Genomic DNA, 20,157 nt, shown 5'->3' on the forward strand with positions numbered 1-20,157 from the left:
TGGGCTTCCCTCTGAGGTGATTGGTCTGCAGGTTGGGTTACTATGGGCACACACCCAGCAATCCGATTCTCTTTATCTAGTTGTGTGGGAGCAGGTGCTGTCCTTCGGAGGTTTAATAAAGGGCCCTGCTGCTGCCCTCTTGGCTGTGTTGACACTAAAATTATATTTTATTGTAGTGCTTTGATTTGAAAGTTTCTCCTCCAAACTCATTTAAGTGGAATTGTATGGAAGGGGGGTCTCTGGGGAGGTATTGGGGCTAAGCTGGAGATATTTCCTTAGTATGCTACTAAAAAGCCCAACAGTCAATGATTTGTCTTCTTTCTTCTCATTATTATCATAAGTTGTTAAAAGAAACCAATCGACAGACACTTGGAGCATTTCCTGGAAACCACCTCCATCAACTCCACAGATTCCCCGTGTCCTCTCCTCCATCTTCTACCCATTACTACAGATGACAGTGTTGTCAGAGTTTTACTGTTGTATAAAACACATTGCTCAGTGGGTAAAGGTGCTCACTACCAAGCCCGACAACTTAGTTCAGTACCCAGACCCTCATGGTAGAAGGAGAAGACCGACTCTTACACATTGTCTTCTGACTTCCACGAGCACGCTCTGGCATGTACATGCCTGCACACCAGGACACTCACATGCCTGCACACCAGGGCACTCACATGCCTGCACACCAGGGCACTCACATGCCTGCACACCAGGGCACTCACATGCCTGTACACCAGGGCACTCACATGCCTGCACACCAGGGCACTCACATGCCTGCACACCAGGGCACTCACATGCATGCACACCAGGGCACTCACATATATCCACACCAGGGCACTCACATGCCTGTACACCAGGGCACTCACATATATCCACACCAGGGCACTCACATGCCTGCATACCAGGGCACTCGCATGCATGCACACCAGGGCACTCGCATGCATGCACACCAGGGCACTCACATGCCTGCACACCAGGGCACTCACATGCCTGCACACCAGGGCACTCACATGCCTGCACACCAGGGCGCTCACATGCCTGCACACCAGGGCGCTCGCATGCATGCACACCAGGGCACTCACATACATGCACACCAGGGCACTCACATGCATGCACACCAGGGCACTCACATGCCTGCACACCAGGACACTCACATGCATGCACACCAGGGCACTCACATGCACACCAGGGCACTCACATGCATGCACACCAGGGCACTCACATATATCCACACCAGGGCACTCACATGCCTGCACACCAGGGCACTCGCATGCATGCACACCAGGGCACTCACATACATGCACACCAGGGCGCTCACATGCATGCACACCAGGGCGCTCACATGCATGCACACCAGGGCACTCACACGCCTGCACACCAGGGCACTCACATACCTGCACACCAGGGTGCTCACATGCACACCAGGGCACTCACATGCCTGCACACCAGGGCACTCACATGCATGCACACCAGGGCACTCACATGCCTGCACACCAGGGTGCTCGCATGCATGCACACCAGGGCACTCACATATATCCACACCAGGGCACTCACATGCACACCAGGGCACTCACATGCCTGCACACCAGCGCACTCACATGCCTGCACACCAGGGCACTCACATGCCTGCACACCAGGGCACTCGCATGCACACCAGGGCGCTTACATGCACACCAGCATACTCACATACATGCACACCAGGGCACTCATATGCCTGCACACCAGGGCACTCACATGCACACCAGGGCACTCACATGCACACCAGGGCACTCACATGCCTGCACACCAGGGCACTCACATGCCTGCACACCAGGGCACTCACATGCCTGCACACCAGGGCACTCACATGCATGCACACCAGGGCACTCACATGCATGCACACCAGGGCACTCACATACATGCACACCAGGGCACTCACATGCCTGCACACCAGGACGCTCACATGCATGCACACCAGGGCGCTCACATGCATGCACACCAGGGCGCTCACATGCCTGCACACCAGGGCACTCACATGCCTGTACACCAGGGCACTCACATGCCTGCACACCAGGGCGCTCACATGCCTGCACACCAGGGCGCTCGCATGCCTGTACACCAGGGCGCTCGCATGCATGCACACCAGGGCGCTCACACGCCTGCACACCAGGGCACTTGCATGCCTGCACACCAGGGCACTCACATACATGCACACCAGGGCACTCACATATATCCACACCAGGGCACTCACATGCCTGCACACCAGGGCACTCACATGCCTGCACACCAGGGCACTCACATATATCCACACCAGGGCACTCACATGCCTGCACACCAGGGCACTCACATGCATGCACACCAGGGCACTCACATATATCCACACCAGGGCACTCACATGCCTGCACACCAGGGCACTCGCATGCATGCACACCAGGGCACTCACATACATGCACACCAGGGCACTCACATGCCTGCACACCAGGGCACTCACATGCCTGCACACCAGGGCACTCACATGCCTGCACACCAGGGCACTCACATGCCTGCACACCAGGGCACTCACATGCATGCACACCAGGGCACTCACATATATCCACACCAGGGCACTCACATGCCTGCACACCAGGGCACTCGCATGCCTGCACACCAGGGCGCTCACATGCACACCAGGGCACTCACATGCACACCAGGGCACTCACATGCCTGCACACCAGGGCGCTCACATGCACACCAGGGCACTCACATGCCTGCACACCAGGGCACTCACATGCCTGCACACCAGGGCACTCACATGCCTGCACACCAGGGCACTCACATGCCTGCACACAGACACGTACATACACAAAATAAAGAAATAAGTATGAAAATTAAGCACGATGTCTGTTCCCGAGTCAGATAGTGCCTGCGCTGCTCTGCCCATTCCCACGGACAGTTCCTTCTTACCTGTTGAAGCTTCCCCAGGTCCCAGCCAGTGCGGTGCGTCAGGGTTTTGTCTGTCTCTGTTGCTCTCCTGGTAGCAGACGTCCAGAGCTGGGCACGGGGGGGAATGCCCGTAGTCAAATGCCCGTAGTCCCAGCATCTGGGAGGCTGGAGTGGCACAGCTGCAAGTTTGGGGCCAGCCTGGGCTATGTGGTGATAGCCTGTCCCACAAAACAAGTCGCTTTAAAAGAGTAGCTAAGTTTTAAATCAAAGACATTAATTTTTATGTAGAGTTTCGGGCATGAGCAATGAATGTCCATAGATTCTAATTTGAATATCAAGAAGATAATACATGCATATGTCTGTGTATCTGTGTGTATATATGTGTGTGTACATGTGTCTGTGTATGTGTGTATGTGCAGGTGTGTATGTGTGTAGGCATGTGTCTGTGTATCTGTGTATGTGTGTGTGTGTGTATGTGTCTGTGTATCTATGTGTGTGTGGGTGTGTCTGTGTCCCTGTGTGTGGATGTGTGTGTGTGTGTGAGTGTGTGCAGGTGTGTATATGTGCATCTGTATGTCTGTGTATGTGCAGGTATGTGAATGTATGCATGTGTCCGTGTATCTGTATGTATGTGCATGTGTTTGTGTGTGTGTGTGTGCAGGTTTGTCTCTCTGTGTGTGTCTGTCTGTATTTGTAGGTGTGTCTGTATATCTGTGTGTGTTTATGTATCTGAGTGTGTGTGTGCAGGTATGTTTGTGTCTGTGTGTGACTCTGTATTTATGTGTACAGGTGTGTCATGTGTGTCTGTGTATGTATGGGGTGTGTGTGTGCATTTATCTGTGTGTGTTTATGTATCTGAGTGTGTGTGTGCAGGTGTGTTTGTGTCTGTGTGTGTCTCTGTATTTGTGTGTGCAGGTGTGTCATGTGTATCTGTGTATCTGTGTGTGGGGTGTGTGTGTATGTGTCTGTGTGTGTCTCTGTATCTGTATGTGTGCAAGTGTGTATGTGTGTGTGTGTCTCTGTATCTATGTGTGTGTGCAGATGTGTCTGTGTGTGTGTCTCTGTATCTGTGTGTGTGCAAGTGTGTATGTGTGTGTGTGTCTGTATCTGTGTGTGTGCAGATGTGTATGTGTCTGTGTGTGTGTCTCTGTATCTATGTGTGTGTGTGCAGGTGTATGTGTCTGTGTGTGTGTCTCTGTATCTATGTGTGTGCAGATGTGTCTGTGTCTGTGTGTGTGTCTCTGTATCTATGTGTGTGTGCAGGTGTGTGTGTCTGTGTCTCTGTATCTGTGTGTGCAGGTGTGTATGTGTATGTGTACAGGTGTGTATGTGTCTGTGTGTGTGTCTCTGTATCTATGTGTGTGTGCAGATGTGTATGTGTCTGTGTGTGGTACCAGAGGGAGAAGCAGAGTCTTGCTCATACTATTAGGCAAGAAGCACTTTGAGGGACACTCTCAGCTCAAATGTACCAGTTTTGCCACTAGAACACGCCAACAGATACTCCCTAGGCTTCCCTTCCCTTTCTGTGCTCCCCTCACTAGATACTAGAAAGGATCTGTAGGTAGAAAATGGCCTCGGAGCCGTGTGATGTAGGGATGGCATGTGGGCTCGTACAGTGCCTGGCATCCAGCATACCCAGCAAATATTGCCTTCTTTCTCCCACGGGTACCACGCCCTTCTCCTGTAGTCCGTGTTCGGCAGTAACAGAGCTCTCTTACTTGGGCAGGTGCTGCCCACATGATAGAGGCTGATGTCCTTCTTCCTAGTGATGGATCAGAGCATGGCCAGCCAATCATGGCCCACCCTCCTGAGACAAACAGTGATAACACTCTGCAGGAGTGGCTGGCTGAGGTCATGAAGAGCAACAAGGGCATCAAGTTGGATTTCAAGAGGTATTTGTACAAATGTGCTTCTTACTGTTCTAGAATTCACTTTCGGGAAAAACATTAACACGTGCATCTCTGTCTTTGACTACCTATTCTTACACCTTGCCAACTGAAAATGAAAATTCAGGCTGAAGTCGGTTTTTGTAAAGGAATGTTTCGCATGTGACTCGTACCACAGAATGACAAACTGAAAGTGCTTTTCTCCACCAGTGCTGGGAAGGAGAGGGCGTTAATACATGCATATGCAGTTTGATTGTTTGACATCGGTTGAGAGGCTTATCTGAAAGTCAGTATCCTTTACAATACTGTGTTTTAGGAGTTGGCCGTGTGAACAGGGATGAGGGTCGTTTCTCTCCCAACGGCCTTTTATTGCCTTTGGCAGGGTAGAACCTGGAATTGCTGGGAGGCAGAATGGCTACCACAAGCTCCCAGCAGCCACTGCCGTTCACTCCCAGAAATGGTGGCAAACCCACCATCTCTGAATCATACCTCAATGTGAAGTTATCTCTGGGCTGGAGAGCCCAGCACCCACCCAGGCAGCTCAGAGCAGCCTGTAACTCCAGCCCGGGGATCCAGCACCCTCTGCTGGCTTCTGCAGGTACCTGCACCCACGTGGCACACACATAAATAAAAATAAAAATAAATCTCTAACATCGAATTACCTCAGGAAGTGAGTAAGGATTTGAAAAGCCTGTAGGATTATTAACATGACTGTCACCATTTATGGGTGAATGCCCAGCAAACCTTGTCACTTTGTTGTGATGAGGAGCTGAATAGAACCCGGATGTACGGGAGTCTGGATTGACAAGGATGTGTGAGTTAAAGAATGATCTGAGAACCAGAGGGCTCTGTGGGCAGCGAGTGCTTCATCAGCTTGATCGGCAGTCTCGGTCCCGGAGCAGCTGAGGGAGTCACCTGAGGATGACTGCCGAGCCAGCCTCAGGTCCCGGACTAATCTGTAGCGCTGGGCACTTGAAACGCTCCGACCTCCTCCTCTCCCACGTGTGCTGTTTCGAGTGTTTGCTGTTGTTTGTGAGACCGGCTTTGGCTCCTGCAGATTAGCTTGTGCATTTGTAAGTTTTAGCTGCTACTTTCGTGGCCCATGGCAGGGTCAGGCCACTAAAAAAAAATGTATTTCATAAGCTTTATTTTATTTTTAATTGTGTGTGTATATGTATATATATGTGTGTGTGTGTACATGCATGGGGGTACCCTCCAAGGCAATTTGAGGGCATCACACTCCCTGGACTTGGATTACAAGTGATTGTGAGTCCCCAACATGGTGCTGGGAACCAAACTTGATCCTCTGCAAGAGCAGTATACAACATACATGCTATGACTGGGCTGCAGAGATAGCTCAGGAGCTAAGTGTGCACCACTCTGCAGAGTAATTAAGGACACGTGAGTGTTAGTTACAGTTGTGAGAGCTGTGGACACACGTGTGTGTTAGTTACAGTTGTGAGAGCTGTGGACACGTGTGTGTTAGTTACAGTTGTGAGAGCTGTGGACACGTGTGTGTTAGTTACAGTTGTGAGAGCTGTGGACACACGTGTGTGTTAGTTACAGTTCTGAGAGCTGTGGACACACGTGTGTTAGTTACAGTTCTGAGAGCTGTGGACACGTGTGTGTTAGTTACAGTTGTGACAGCTGTGGACACACGTGTGTGTTAGTTACAGTTGTGAGAGCTGTGGACACACGTGTGTGTTAGTTACAGTTCTGAGAGCTGTGGACACGTGTGTTAGTTACAGTTGTGAGAGCTGTGGACACACGTGTGTGTTAGTTACAGTTCTGAGAGCTGTGGACACGTGTGTTAGTTACAGTTGTGAGAGCTGTGGACACGTGTGTTAGTTACAGTTCTGAGAGCTGTGTCTGTGTTTTACATATGATCCCCATACAGATCCCAAGAGGTATTGTTCTTAACTCCGTATGGAAAAATGGAGGCTGAGGGGACAAATATCCCTCTTGTGGTCAAATGGTTAGTCGTGGAGAGCCATCAGCCTGGCAGGACATGGAGCCTCACTCTTTTTCCTGTCTGTGGTGCTTAGGGCCTTGTACATGCTAAGTGTATGCTCTGCCACTGAGCTGCGTTGCCAGCCTGAGAGTGAACATTTTTTTTTTTAATTTGTGTGTGTGTGTGTGTGTGTGTGTGTGTGTGTGTGTGTGTGTGTGTGTAAACTCCAGAGCAGGCCTGTGGGGGTCAGAGGACACTTGCAGAAGTCAGTCCCCTCCTTCCACACGGTGGACCCTAGATGTCAGATCGGGTCATCAGACTTGGCAGCAAGCACCTTTCCCAGATGAGCCACGTAGCCAGCCTGAGTTCTTAAGCAAACCACGGAACTGTGTAAGCGGAGATGAATGGTATTTTAGTGGATCTTGTTTTGTGCTTCCGGGTTATTTTATCTAGCATACAAATGATAATACATGATTATAATATGGTGCTGTAATTATCATTTAGTAATATAGTGATGCTTAAATTTTATCTAGAATTTTAGCTGACTCTGGGGTTTTAAAAGATTTTCCTCTAAAATACAATTTTAAATTACTTATAATATCAGGGATGGCTTTCATTCTGTTGCCTTCAGTTTGTAAATGAAATTCCAAAGAAGGCCGGGTAAGGTCAGATGCTCAGTCTTTATCAGTTTACTTCTGCGTCACTGTGACCAAACTGTCTGACAGAAATGTCTGTCAGACCTTGGCTCCGGGTTCTGGAGGTGTCTCAGCCCGCCTTGCTGAAGAGGATGGATGCTGTGTGGGGCAGTGTCCCTGGGAGATGAACCCGTTCACATGGCACAGACCAAGAAGCCACCTGTGAGCAGGTGCAGGGAGAGCCCTCACAGGTCTGCCCTTGTAATCTACTCCTAGCAGCCTCAAGCCTGGAGATAGCCTCTAAAATAACGCCACAGGCTGGGAGCTGAGGACTCAGTATGAGTCTCTCGAGCAGTTCAGAGTCTGACCTTAAGTGTATGCTGCTGTATTACTATAGCTTTGTAGGGTTTTATTGTTGTTGTCTGCTTGTTTGTTTAGTTTGTTTTTCGAGTTAAGATCTTGAACTCTAACCTTGAACTCTTTACATAGTCATGGCACCACCACCCCCCCCCCAGACTCTCGAGTGCTGGCATTACAGGCATGTGCTACCATGCTTGGTTTATATGCATTGAAATCAGGTGTTGTGGTGCATCTAGCTTTGCTGTTTTATTTTGTTTTGTTTCTCCAGACAGGGTTTCTCTGTGTAACAGCCCTGACTGTCCTAAAACTCACTCCGTAGACCAGGCTGGCCTTGAACTCAGAGACCCAGCTGCCTCTGCCTCCCGAGTGCTGGGATCAAAGGTCACCATGCCCAGTTAGCTTTGCTCTTTTTTCCTTGGATTTTCTGCTGATTTGGGGTCTTCTGTGGTTCCCTGTGGATTTTAGAATTGAAGTTTTTCACAGGCATCAATGTAATAAAAGGCAGGAAGCATCACAGAGAAATAAAAGTATCTAAATTAGAATCTACAAGGTCCTGCCTAAGACTTACTTTATTAATCCACTAAAATCTAGGATGTCTGTTTCAAAGACAGTAGGGATAATATACAAGGTAAAGGAGATTGGAGGCCGAGTGCCACATGTCTCTGGCTTTAGCACACAATTTAATAAAATTTCTCTCCTTAAAGTAGGAGGCACAGGAGAGAAGCACAGATGGGCACTCCCATCCTCAGGAAGAACAAATGTCTCTCCCATCCCCAGGGTTCTCAGCCTCCATCACAGTAGCACAGAACCTGTTTCTCTTGGTGAACCTTTCTAAAGGTTCAGAAGGGTTTCTCTTAAAGGTTAACAGAACCTTTAGAAGTAGTGAAGTTTTCCAGTTAAGTTGGGGTGTGTGTGTGTGTGTGTCTGTGTCTGTGTCTGTCTGTCTGTGTATTTGAGAACAATAAGACATACACACACACACACACACACACACACACAAGTAAAAATGATATACTAAACTTACTGTTTTGCAAGCTGGGCATAGTATCACACACCTTTAATCCCAGGGCTTGGAGGCAGAGGCAGGCAAATTTTCAAGTTGGAGGCCAGCCTGGTCTACTGAGTGAGTTCCAGGCCAGCCTGGGCTAAGTAGTGAGACCTTGTCTCAAAAGCCAACAGATAAACACATCAAAACAACAACAAAAGCTGCTCTGAGCCTGTGAGCGCAGCAGTTGCGGGAGAGAAGACAAGCCACTGTGGATGTAGAACTGAAACATCTCACAGCACAGGAGAGCCAGGCTGGTATTCGTGTTAGGAAATGTATCTTTATGCTTTCCAGGCACTTTATGAAATATGTTCATGTCTCCAAACTCACCCAATCATGCATGAAGGAAAAGAGACCTCGTCTCCTGTGGGATTTCAAGTGTCAGAGTCGCTCTTATCAAAGGCTGAGATGTGGCGTGGACCCCTCTCAGAGCAGCCCAGCTGTGACTGCTATTCCCGGTGTGAATGGAAAGCAAACATGTATCTCTTTTCTTACATCATTGCACACTTAGTGACCTGAATATGGAGTTTGGAGCCCCCTGTTTGGTTCATAGCTGCTAGCATTATTGATATTGCTGTAAAATCTATAAGTTCCTTTCACGAAAAAGAAACATAACTATTTTGAAGTAAGTTGTGTGGGTTAGTCTTCCCCTCTCTTCCCATATGACGTTTTACATTAGTGTTTTGAGTTGGAGAACAGTTAGACCTTCTATACAATGAATCTCCATGCTGGACGATTCATTGGTCACCAACTCTTTTTCAGTCTGGCGGCCGTCAGAGCATCCATGCTGTTCCTGCAGAATGTAAAGCAGCACCTGCAGCGTCCTGTGTGGATGAATGCTGACATCCTTCCTGGGCCAAACGGAAGCAGCAAGGTCGTGGACGCCAGAGCCTTTCTGGACACCGTGACATCCTTCTTTCCAGATGTGACCTTTTCCCTGGGTTGGACAACAGGATGGCATCCAGAGAAAGTCAATGAAGGTGGTGATTCTAATCAAGAGTTTACTGTTAGATGACTTAAAATATCCTCCAGTTGTAAAAGTTGCACCATTAATACGGAGCTAAAAAGTCATCCCACACAGTCATCCCACACGGTCATCCCACACGGTCATCCCACACGGTCATCCCCCACAGTCATCCCACACAGTCATCCCACACAGTCATCCCACACAGTATTCTCATAGTCATCCCACACGGTCATCCCCCACAGTCATCCCACACAGTCATCCCACACAGTATTCTCATAGTCATCCCACACGGTCATCCCACACAGTCATCCCACAAGTCATCCCACACAGTCATCCCACACAGTATTCTCATAGTCATCCCACATGGTCATCCCACACAGTCATCCCACACAGTCATCCCACAAGTCATCCCACACAGTCATCCCACACAGTATTCTCATAGTCATCCCACACAGTCATCCCACACAGTCATCCCACACAGTATTCTCATAGTCATCCCACACGGTCATCCCCCACAGTCATCCCACACAGTCATCCCACACAGTATTCTCATAGTCATCCCACACGGTCATCCCACACAGTCATCCCACACAGTCATCCCACAAGTCATCCCACACAGTCATCCCACACAGTATTCTCATAGTCATCCCACACGGTCATCCCACACAGTCATCCCACACGGTCATCCCACACGGTCATCCCACACGGTCATCCCACATAGTCATCCCACAGTCATCCCACAGTCATCCCACAGTCATCCCACACAGTCATCCCACACAGTCATCCCACACAGTATTCTCATAGTCATCCCACACGGTCATCCCACACAGTCATCCCACACAGTCATCCCCCACGGTCATCCCACACAGTCATCCCACACGGTCATCCCACACAGTCATCCCACACAGTCATCCCACACAGTCATCCCACACAGTATCCTCATAGTCATCCCACACAGTCATCCCCCACGTCATCCCACACAGTCATCCCCCACGGTCATCCCACAAGGTCATCCCACACGGTCATCCCACACGGTCATCCCACACAGTAATCTCACAGTCATCGCACACAGTCATCCCACACAGTCATCCCACACAATCATCCCACAGAGTCATCCCACAGAGTCATCCCACAGGGTCATCCCATAGGGTCATCCCACACGGTCATCCCACACGGTCATCCCACAGTCATCCCACAGTCATCCCACACAGTCTTCTCACAGTCATCCCACACAGTCTTCTCACAGTCATCCCACACAGTCTTCTCACAGTCATCCCACACGGTAATCTCACAGTCATCCCACAAGTCATCGCACACAGTCCAAGGGCCTACAGGAAAGATCCGACCCTGCAGGTGTGTGGGCCCTCCCTTCTGTTACTCCACATAGACCCTGATGACGTCAGTCCACAAGCTTCCAAGGGAAATGGTTATTTGCCAGATGTAATAGAGCCAAAGTTGTGTCTTTACCTGCTTTGAGCGAATCCCAGGCTGGTCTTTGCAAGTGTTTACATACTCCGGCCTCCTTTTCCCACACAGCACCCAGCAAATTCACTGTGTCAGCTGAAGTACACAGGAGCTTTCCCGGCAGTAGGGGGCCAGAAGAGTGGGTGTGGCTGAAGAATACAGCTCTGCACCTGAACATTTCACTGTTGCTGGGTGACTTAATGATGGAGTACTTGATTAGCACACCCAAGACCCAGGGCTTCACTCAGCACCTTAAAAAATAAGCGTAATCTTCCTTGTACCGCAATGTTTTAATTCACTCTGAACTCAGTGGATGTTTTGTGAGCTCTCTAGAATCTCACCTGTAACTTAGCGGCAGACTTGTCTTTTCCTGGGTAATTTGGTCTTTTAGTTAATTGACTTCCAAGATCCTAGTCAGAAACGTACAGTCCTTTCTTGTCACTTCAGGCTACAGCTGGACAATGGTGAAAGAGATGGACTACATATGCAGTGGCCTAACCCAGCCGGTCACGTTTCCTGTCAGGGCAGCTTTGTTCAGGCAATCCTCTTCTCAGTTGCTCTGGCTATTGAAGAAATCAAACAGGTATGAATTATCATCATAGCAGCCTCGGATGTGGATGTGTGGGCGCTGAAGAGGGAAGGGACATGGACTTTCAAGGGTGTTCTGGAGAGGGAAGGGACGTGGACTTTCAAGGGTGTGCTGGAGAGGGAAGGGACGTGGACTTTCAAGGGTGTTCTGGAGAGGGAAGGGACGTGGACTTTCAAGGGTGGGCTGGAGAGGGAAGGGACGTGGACTTTCAAGGGTGGGCTGGAGAGGGAAGGGACGTGGACTTTCAAGGGTGGGCTGGAGAGGGAAGGGACGTGGACTTTCAAGGGTGGGCTGAAATGCGTCTGCCACCCCAGCACTCGGAGCTGAAGCAGAAGCGTTAGGAATTCAAGGGGATTTCCAGCTTCAGAGGGAACTGGAGGCTAGCCTGGGCTACATGACACTCTATTTTAAAAAGGGGGAAAAGCCATGACATAATACTTATGAAAGGACAGTGTGTAAGAGAGAGGAGTGAAAACTGATCCCCCTCTCAACAAGCCTCAAGAGCAGAGCTTTACCCCGTCCTCCAAGTAAATGTTGTCATCTTTTAATTATAAGTAGAAAATGTAGTTTATCTTTGAATATTAGTACTATAGAAATCTTTTTCATATGAAACTTTAATCTTTTGATGTACAATAAAAAAATTAGCGAGGCTGGCAATATGGCTCCGCAAGGACACGTTTGCACAAAAGCCTGTTGACCCGATTTCATTCCCTGGGACCCGTGTAAATGTGGAAAGAGAACTGACTTCAGAGTGTTGTCCTCTGACCTTCGGACATGAGCACATTAATGTGTGCACACACACATGCACGTGTGCACACACACACACACACAAATAATAATAATAATAATAATAATAATAATAATGATATAAAATACATTTTGAGGGCCAGCAAGATGGCCCAGTGGTTAGGAGCATGTGTTGCTCTTGCAGGGGACCGAGTACAGTTCCCAGCCCCCAGGTCAGATGACTCTCGCTGCCTGTAACCCCAGCTCTAGGGAGATCACACCTCCACGGGGCCCCTGCACCCAGCTGCACATACTTACACAAGACATACACACACACACATAATCAAAAATAAAGTCTTAAATAATAATAATAAATAAATTTAACTTGATTGTACCATATAGTAAGTGTTGAAGTATACTCTGAAGGTACAAATATTAAAACAGTTTGAGTGCTACTTTTTTGGAGCAGCAGAAGGCGCAGAAGTCAATCCAAACCTGTCACCGAACTTAGTGTGGGAACAAGCTGTCATTGCAGACATCAAGGCAAAGGTCTAATAACTAGTACAGCAGCAGAGAACTGTCTAGAAAGGCTATGCTCAGAGCTTTCCTTAGTCTTTGCCGAGTATCTTCCCATTGATTAACACTTGAATATTAAACTGACAATGCATGATGAATGGACAAGGTCGGCGTTTTTAAAAGATGTGTTTTTTATTTTATGTGTATGAGTCTTTCACCTGTGTGTATGAATGTGTACTGTGTGCCACCTGGGGCCCACAGAGGTCACTAAAGGGCACCAGATCCCCCGGAACTGGAGTTTCACATGGTTGTGAGCCACCCTATGGGTGCCGGAACTAAACTTGGGTTTTCTGCAAGAGCAGCAGGTGTTCCCAACCTCTGAGCCATCTCTCCTGCAGCCCCCAGGCCGGCCTTTTAGTGTAGTTTCAGAATAGAAAGGTTTTCTTGATCTTAAAGGCACCAAGTCCAGAAACCATGAAGTAAAATTTTGCTACATTTGGATAAAATCCAAATAAAAATAGCAAAGTAAGAAATAAAAATAAGAAATTCTGGTAAAAATAATATTATGATACATGTTGGAGAGCTGTAAAGAATTCTAACATAAAAAATTTTTACAGCTACCTAGCAAAAGGCCAAATTTAATAATTCACCAGGTCAGAGAGAGTAGAGGAAGCAGTCATGTGTCTATTGTAGATGTAAACTGATTGATTTCTGTGAGGAATAATTTGGCATGTGCCATGGATTTCATCAGTAAGGGCTCATCTTCCTAGGAGAAGTTCGTGTACGCACAGAGATACTAGCACATTTCAAAGCATTGCTTGTAATTATAAAGGATGTGGAATACCCCAAGTATCCTCCAGTCAGAAACTGGCTGCGTATATTGTGGTGTACCTCATGATGGAGTGGTAAGTACCTGTTGTAGGTCATGCTGGAGGCTCACTGCTTTACGATGGATAAATCTCTAAGATATCTCTGTTAAGTGAAAATATTAAAGTTCAGAATCATATGTGTCTTATGATTCCACTTGCATGGGGAAACTGAATTATAAAATATTTATAGATGAATTAAACTTCAAATTGTTTGAGCAATGGTAGCTTGCATTATGGTGAAAGAGAAACATTATATGGTACTAGACAATAGACTGGTCGTGGTCTTCATTGCAAACAACTGAAACCAATTCTGGCTAACCAGTAGAAGAGAGACGCATTGAGCTAATGAGGAAATCGTTACTTTAATAGTGTGTGGTGCTTTAGACATGCTCTTGGGGCAGCATGTCTTTATTAACTCTTATTACGGTGAACTCTGCTTCTGGTTTTGTTTGTTTTTGTTGGTGTTGGACAATTACTCTGAAGTCAGCTAGCGTACTATATTAATTTTTAAAGATTACTATTTAAATTATGGCACTAAATTAAATTATAAAGATTAAATTCTCTTGTAGAACTCTAATGTCTTTGAATATATCTCCGCATAGTCCTGTTTGAGAAACATTCACAGTATAAAGAGATTGTTTTCATGGATACAGGATAAGAAGTGAGCATGTGCAGAAGCACCATGAGGTTAGAGCCGCAGCTGTGAGGAACCTGGCCAAGGCTGCACTCGGTTTGTGTGCAGTTTGCAGTATTTCCACTGAATGGTCAGGATGAATTTGAAAGGCCGTGTCTGATCCTGAAAATTTTGCAGCTCACAGAGGCACCTGCTAGTCTAAGAGCCCCAATCAGAAATAATTCTCTCAAACACAATCCTAACGGGCCGTGTGAAATGCAGACTGGCCACTGCCAACACACCTTGCCGGGCTGCGGGGTGTGATCAAGTCTGAGAACTCTTAGAATGTTCTTTTCTGTTAAGCAGAAACTGCACATTTCTTAGACATCTACTGTTAAGTCTTTCAAACTGGAAGTGATGGATTACATATAAATGATTTTTTCTATGATTTTACACATGGAGGTAGATCATGACAGAGCTATTTCAATGACCATTCTATACAGTAAGTTAACAGTAATTTTTTAAAGCTTTGGTCTTTTTTTTTTTCCAGTAAATGGTCTCAGAAAATATATAGAGATAATATTTTTAAGAACGGTGAGTGATTATTTTTGTCCCTCATTCTGTATTTGTATGGCAATGTTAGAGAAATATTAGTAGTTAACTAATCCATGATCCATCTTTTCACAATAAGGACAATGTTTGAGAAATATTTTTAAAGCAATGCATTCTAGTGACATAAACAGTATAAATTACCAAAATTTAAGATATTGCTCTCAACTAATATATAAATATGTATGTAAGCAGTCTTTAAAAAATGATCAGGAAGAGTCAGAAATGTGTTATGCTTAGGTTGTCATCAGAGATACCAATCATTGTGACACTATGTCTCATGAATTGCACTGTGTTTCATTATTGTTTGTCTTTATGGACCAAATGCTGTTTTCATTATGACATTTTTATTAAGGCATTGTCTTGGACTTTGCATGTGTATGTGTATGCAATGCACACATGTGTGGGAAACCCTTTTCTGGATGCAGGTACTGTGTATGAAGTTGCCTGAGGCTTAGAAGACGGGGCGCTAAGTCTCTTTTTAGTGATGTGATACAGTTTTCTCTTCTCCTTCAGCTTATCCCCAAAATACATGTCAAAGGAAGTACCTGAAAATGAGTAGCTACACAGACACTAATCGTTGCCAATGAAAAGACAATTTAGAATTCATTTCAGTATCAGTTTATTACTTTATAAAGACAAATGTGTTTTTATTTTAGTGTTTTACCTCTTACGTTGACATTAAAATATACCTCAGCCTTATAATGGTAGCAAATATTTAAGATTAATTATATATGTATACACACACATACACACACACACATATACACACACGTGTGTTTGTGTGGGAGGGGAACACTGGGTAGTTTGTCCATCCCAAGCAAAGCACTTCTTCAATGAACTGTATTCTCAGACACTTAAGTTTTCTCTTTTGAAAAATGTATAGCTTATGGAAGGGCATATTTTTTTCAGTAGCCATAATGAAAGCCTAACGCAAAATCAGTGCAATTAAACTTTAGACATATACAGCGACTGTCATTGTATTAGACACAAATTAAGTGCAATTAAACTTGGGAGCAGTGGTTCTCAACCCTCCTAATGCTGTGACCTTTAACACAGCTCCTCGTGCTGTGGTGACCCCAACCATACAATTGTTTCAGTGCTACTTCATAACTGTCATTTTGCTGCTGCTGTGAATTGTGATATAAATATCTGATCTCTGATATGCGACCCACAGGTTGAGATCCGCTGCTTCGGACATATGCAGTGGCTGTTATTGTACCAGATAGTAGAGCCATTTTCATCCCAAAACTTCTCGAGCGTTTCTTTACTCTTCTGTAGAAAAAAACAACCTATAAAACCTCATCATTCTTACGGCTCTAATGGCCTTATACTTCTTGAGATGGGAAGAAGTCGGAAGTTTATTATTTACTTTTAATTAGAGCAAAAGCGCTGAGATGTTCATCCAAGTTGACTGATTCAAACAACAAAATCTGATCGGTATTCTACCTTAAAAGACTAAAGGTTAGATACCGGGAACCCAGTCAGTGTGGCCCAGTGGTGGTGGTGGTATGTGTGTGTGTGTGGGGGGGGGTAAGCGCACTTCTCAGCACCAAACAAAGGGCGACAACAAACCCCTCTGTAGTTAGATGCACATTGTTCACTGCTATTTTTAAAGGTTTTTTTTTCAAGTTTTAAGTGTGTGTGTGTGTGTGTGTGTGTGTGTGTGTGTGTGTGTGTGTGTGTTCGTGTTCATGCAGGTGCACATGGGAGCATGCACATTTGAGGGCAGGTAGCTGCAGAGTCCAGACAAGGGTGTGAGATCCCTTAGAGCTGGATTTGTACGTGGTTGTCAGCAGCCCCCCGTGGGTACTGGAAACTGAACTGGGGCCTCTTCAGGAGCAGTACATGCTCTTAACCCCTGAGCCATCACTTCAGGCACTTGAGTTACTGTCATGAATCAGTCCTTATACCCTGCACTGGTTGATGTACATACATCTATATCTAGATATAATACACACATGTGATGTTCACATGCTATGGATATGAAGGTCATTTTTTACATACTTAAGCCCAAATCTTCTAATAATTTTATCATTTTTAATGGTTTTCAGTTGATGTTTGAGTCTTTGAAGCAAAACAGTTTGTACTCCTTTTAAACAACGATATTTTCTCTTTTGGACTTTGGTAGTTTTCATTTCCTTTCCCTTTTCCAGGTTTGTTATTAGTTTCTAGAACCAGGGTTCACAGCTGGGGGAAGCCTAACTCCCCAGCAGGTGACGCCTGAGGACATTTCTGTTCTGGGACCTTCTGTGTGCGACAGGAATTCTAGTGGCTTCCTGTGCCCGGAGCCATGAGTGTGTTCTGCACAGGACACCCCCAGGGAAGAGTTCTCTCACACAGATGCCATAATGCCCATATGGAGGATTCTAGAACCATGTCCAATTATTAGTGATTATGGGCATTGTTAATGTGAAAGCTTTTCAAATCCTGCAAAGATGCCAGTCTAAACAAGCATCCAAATTCCTATGTGTTTTCAGTTTTCCCAAGTGCTTTTTCTATTCCTATAAAGGCCATCTTGGCTGGCTGTGGTGGCCACACCTTTAATCCCAGCAGGTCAGCAAAAGCAGGCTTATCTCTGAGTTTGAAGCCAGCCTGGTCTACAGAGTGAGTTCCATCCAGGCTAGCCAAAAGTAGTGTGTCTTCCCTCCGTGCCTAGTAAGAGAATATTTATCGTGTGATTTCGCGGTCTTTTCCATCCCCTAGCTCCCCACTGTGTCTGACATGCCAGTCCTTCCATGTGCTTCTCAGCGCTGGTTCTTTGTTGATCTGCATGATTTCCTTTCTCAGTTTTAGGTATGAGCATTTCATAAAATGACCTGCACCTTGTATGTATTCAAAGACACTGAAAATAACATTTAAATGGCCTACATGTGAAACCTTCTAATCCTGAGGCTTTGGGGAAAGCTAAGCTTGAACAACCTTCTGTTTATGATTTAATAAGTGATTTGTTTAGTTTTCAATGGCCTTAGAAGCCAAGTTCCATAAATTATATTTTCTTAGAAAATTGTTCAATCCATGTTTTTAAACTTACTTAGATACAACTGATTGAAGTAGTTGATTACTCTCTTAGTTTCTTATAAGTCTTCAGTTCCTTAATGTATCTTTTCCACTAATTTCTTGACTAGATAATTTTTGTAGTTCTTGTTTTTTTTAAAGGAAAACATTTTTTATTTATTTTTTAAATTACACTCATGATATTAATCACATTTGTGGTATTCATAGATTACATTCACAGTATTCATTCAAATATATATATATATATATTTAATTTTTTTTTTAATTTTAAATGTTGAATGTCATTTCTTGAAGGGGGTAGGAGGTCTTAAATACAGGCTTACAGCACAATGGGAGGACCCCGGAGGGCAAAAGTTCGCTACTGATGTTTTACAATCTTGCATCTAAGCTGTTAACGCCCATTATTCAGGATACACAGACAAGGAACTTCCCTTAAGCATTCAGGAGGGTGGAACCTGGCAGGGAATTAGCATTGGGAGGATATCAAGGTCAAGGTCCACAAGCAAGGCAACAGTTACCCAAAACGGGGGCCAGGACCCTGAAGGTCCCCCTTTTATTAAAAAATGAGCTTCTGACTTGGGTTGCGTGGGACATCAGCAGGTCACCTTACCCGTCATGGAGACACCTGCCCAGGCCACACAGGTGCTCTGTCTTAGGTTGGTAAGTGCCCCCCAGGCATTACCCGTCTCTGAATACTCATTATCATACCGGCTCAATCGTCTTGTTTTGTTTTTTGAGACAGGGTTTCTCTGTATAACAGTCCTGGGTATCCTGGAACTCACTCTGTAGACCAGGCTGGCCCCTAACTCACTGAGATCTGCCTGCCTCTGCCTCTGGAGTGCTGGGATTGAAGGCGTGCACCACCACTGCGTGGCTGTAAACTAGATAATTTTTATGTGTGGTGCATGCATGTGTACATGTTCATGTGTGTATACATGTGCATGCACATGTACTCAAAGGCTAGAGACTGGTGTCAGGTGTGTTCCTCAATTACTCTCTATATTTTTTGAGACAATCAGACATTTCTCTACTGCCTGTCAGTTCCCAAATAACCACTCAGAGGGTTAATATTACTTATAAATGCTCAGCCAATAGCTCAGGCTTGTTACTAGCTAACTCTTACACTTAAATTAGCCCAGAATTCTTAAGTCTTAACTGTGTTTAGCCACAAGACATTCTCATCTTGCTTCTCTGTGTTTGTCAGTGACTGACTCTGCCCTTCCTCTTCCCAGAATTCTCCTAGTCTGGCTCTCGCTCTCAATCTCTTCCTACCCAGCTATCAGTCAGTCAGCTTTTTATTAGCAAATGAGAGTAATACATATTCATAGTGTAGAAAATGATTGCTCTACAGCACAAAGTCTCTCATTGAACCCAGTGCTTACTGATTGGTTAGGCTGACTAGCCAGACTGCTCTAGGGATCCTCCAGTCTCTCTTCCCTTCCCCCAACCACCCATGTTGAGGTCACAGATATGTCCTCATACCATCATACCATTCTTCTATGTGAGTCCTGGGCATCCCTACTCAGGTCGTAGTTCCAGGACAGCCAGGACTACACAGAGAAACCCTGACTCAAATCACACACACAAAAGTTTTATCCCCAGGGCAATCTCCCTGTTTTTAGACTGGATGATAATTCTTTAAGTGAGCTCTTGGATTGGATTGAATTTTCTGGCTTATGACTTAGTGGTTCCTTCCCTTCTTCCTTAGAGCACTGACTTGCTGTCATTGCTCTGGGTGGATGCTCACACCGCTGGTTTTCACCTTTGTATTTGTTAAGATAACTGAATTACTTACATTAATATAGATGTTGAAGACTGCTCTCTTTCTCTGCCCTATGCTTGAAATGTATCCCGTCAATCATACAAAGCTTCTGACATTGCTGATCTGAACTGGTCTGCATCTGTTAGCCATCTAAGTGGTAGTTTTTAATCATTTTATTTTCATGTAAGCAGATAATGTCTATATTTCTGCTTTATGGGTTTATAATTGAAGAACATTTGATGGTAAGTC

The 20,157-nt window shown here is 45.8% G+C and overlaps 1 protein-coding gene across 7 annotated transcripts in view; it reads left to right on the plus strand.

Moving 5' to 3' along the window:
- Window positions 1-20,157, plus strand: part of Fam151b (family with sequence similarity 151 member B) — a 39,143-nt gene that overhangs the window by 8,637 nt on the left and 10,349 nt on the right. For 3 of the 7 annotated variants that reach the window (XM_037209505.1, XM_037209506.1, XM_037209507.1), the window contains 4 exons: window positions 4,625-4,790; window positions 9,538-9,755; window positions 11,654-11,789; window positions 13,808-13,942. In XM_037209505.1, coding sequence (XP_037065400.1) covers window positions 4,625-4,790; window positions 9,538-9,755; window positions 11,654-11,789; window positions 13,808-13,942 — 655 coding nt within the window. Of the gene's footprint in view, window positions 1-4,624; window positions 4,791-9,537; window positions 9,756-11,653; window positions 11,790-13,807; window positions 13,943-15,069; window positions 15,487-20,157 lie in introns of those variants that run through there. The other 4 variants (XM_028855967.2, XM_028855969.2, XM_037209508.1 and 1 more) reach the window with 3 other exon arrangements.

Source organism: Peromyscus leucopus, chromosome 11 (genome assembly GCF_004664715.2).
Source record: "Peromyscus leucopus breed LL Stock chromosome 11, UCI_PerLeu_2.1, whole genome shotgun sequence".
NCBI lineage: Eukaryota > Metazoa > Chordata > Mammalia > Rodentia > Cricetidae > Peromyscus > Peromyscus leucopus.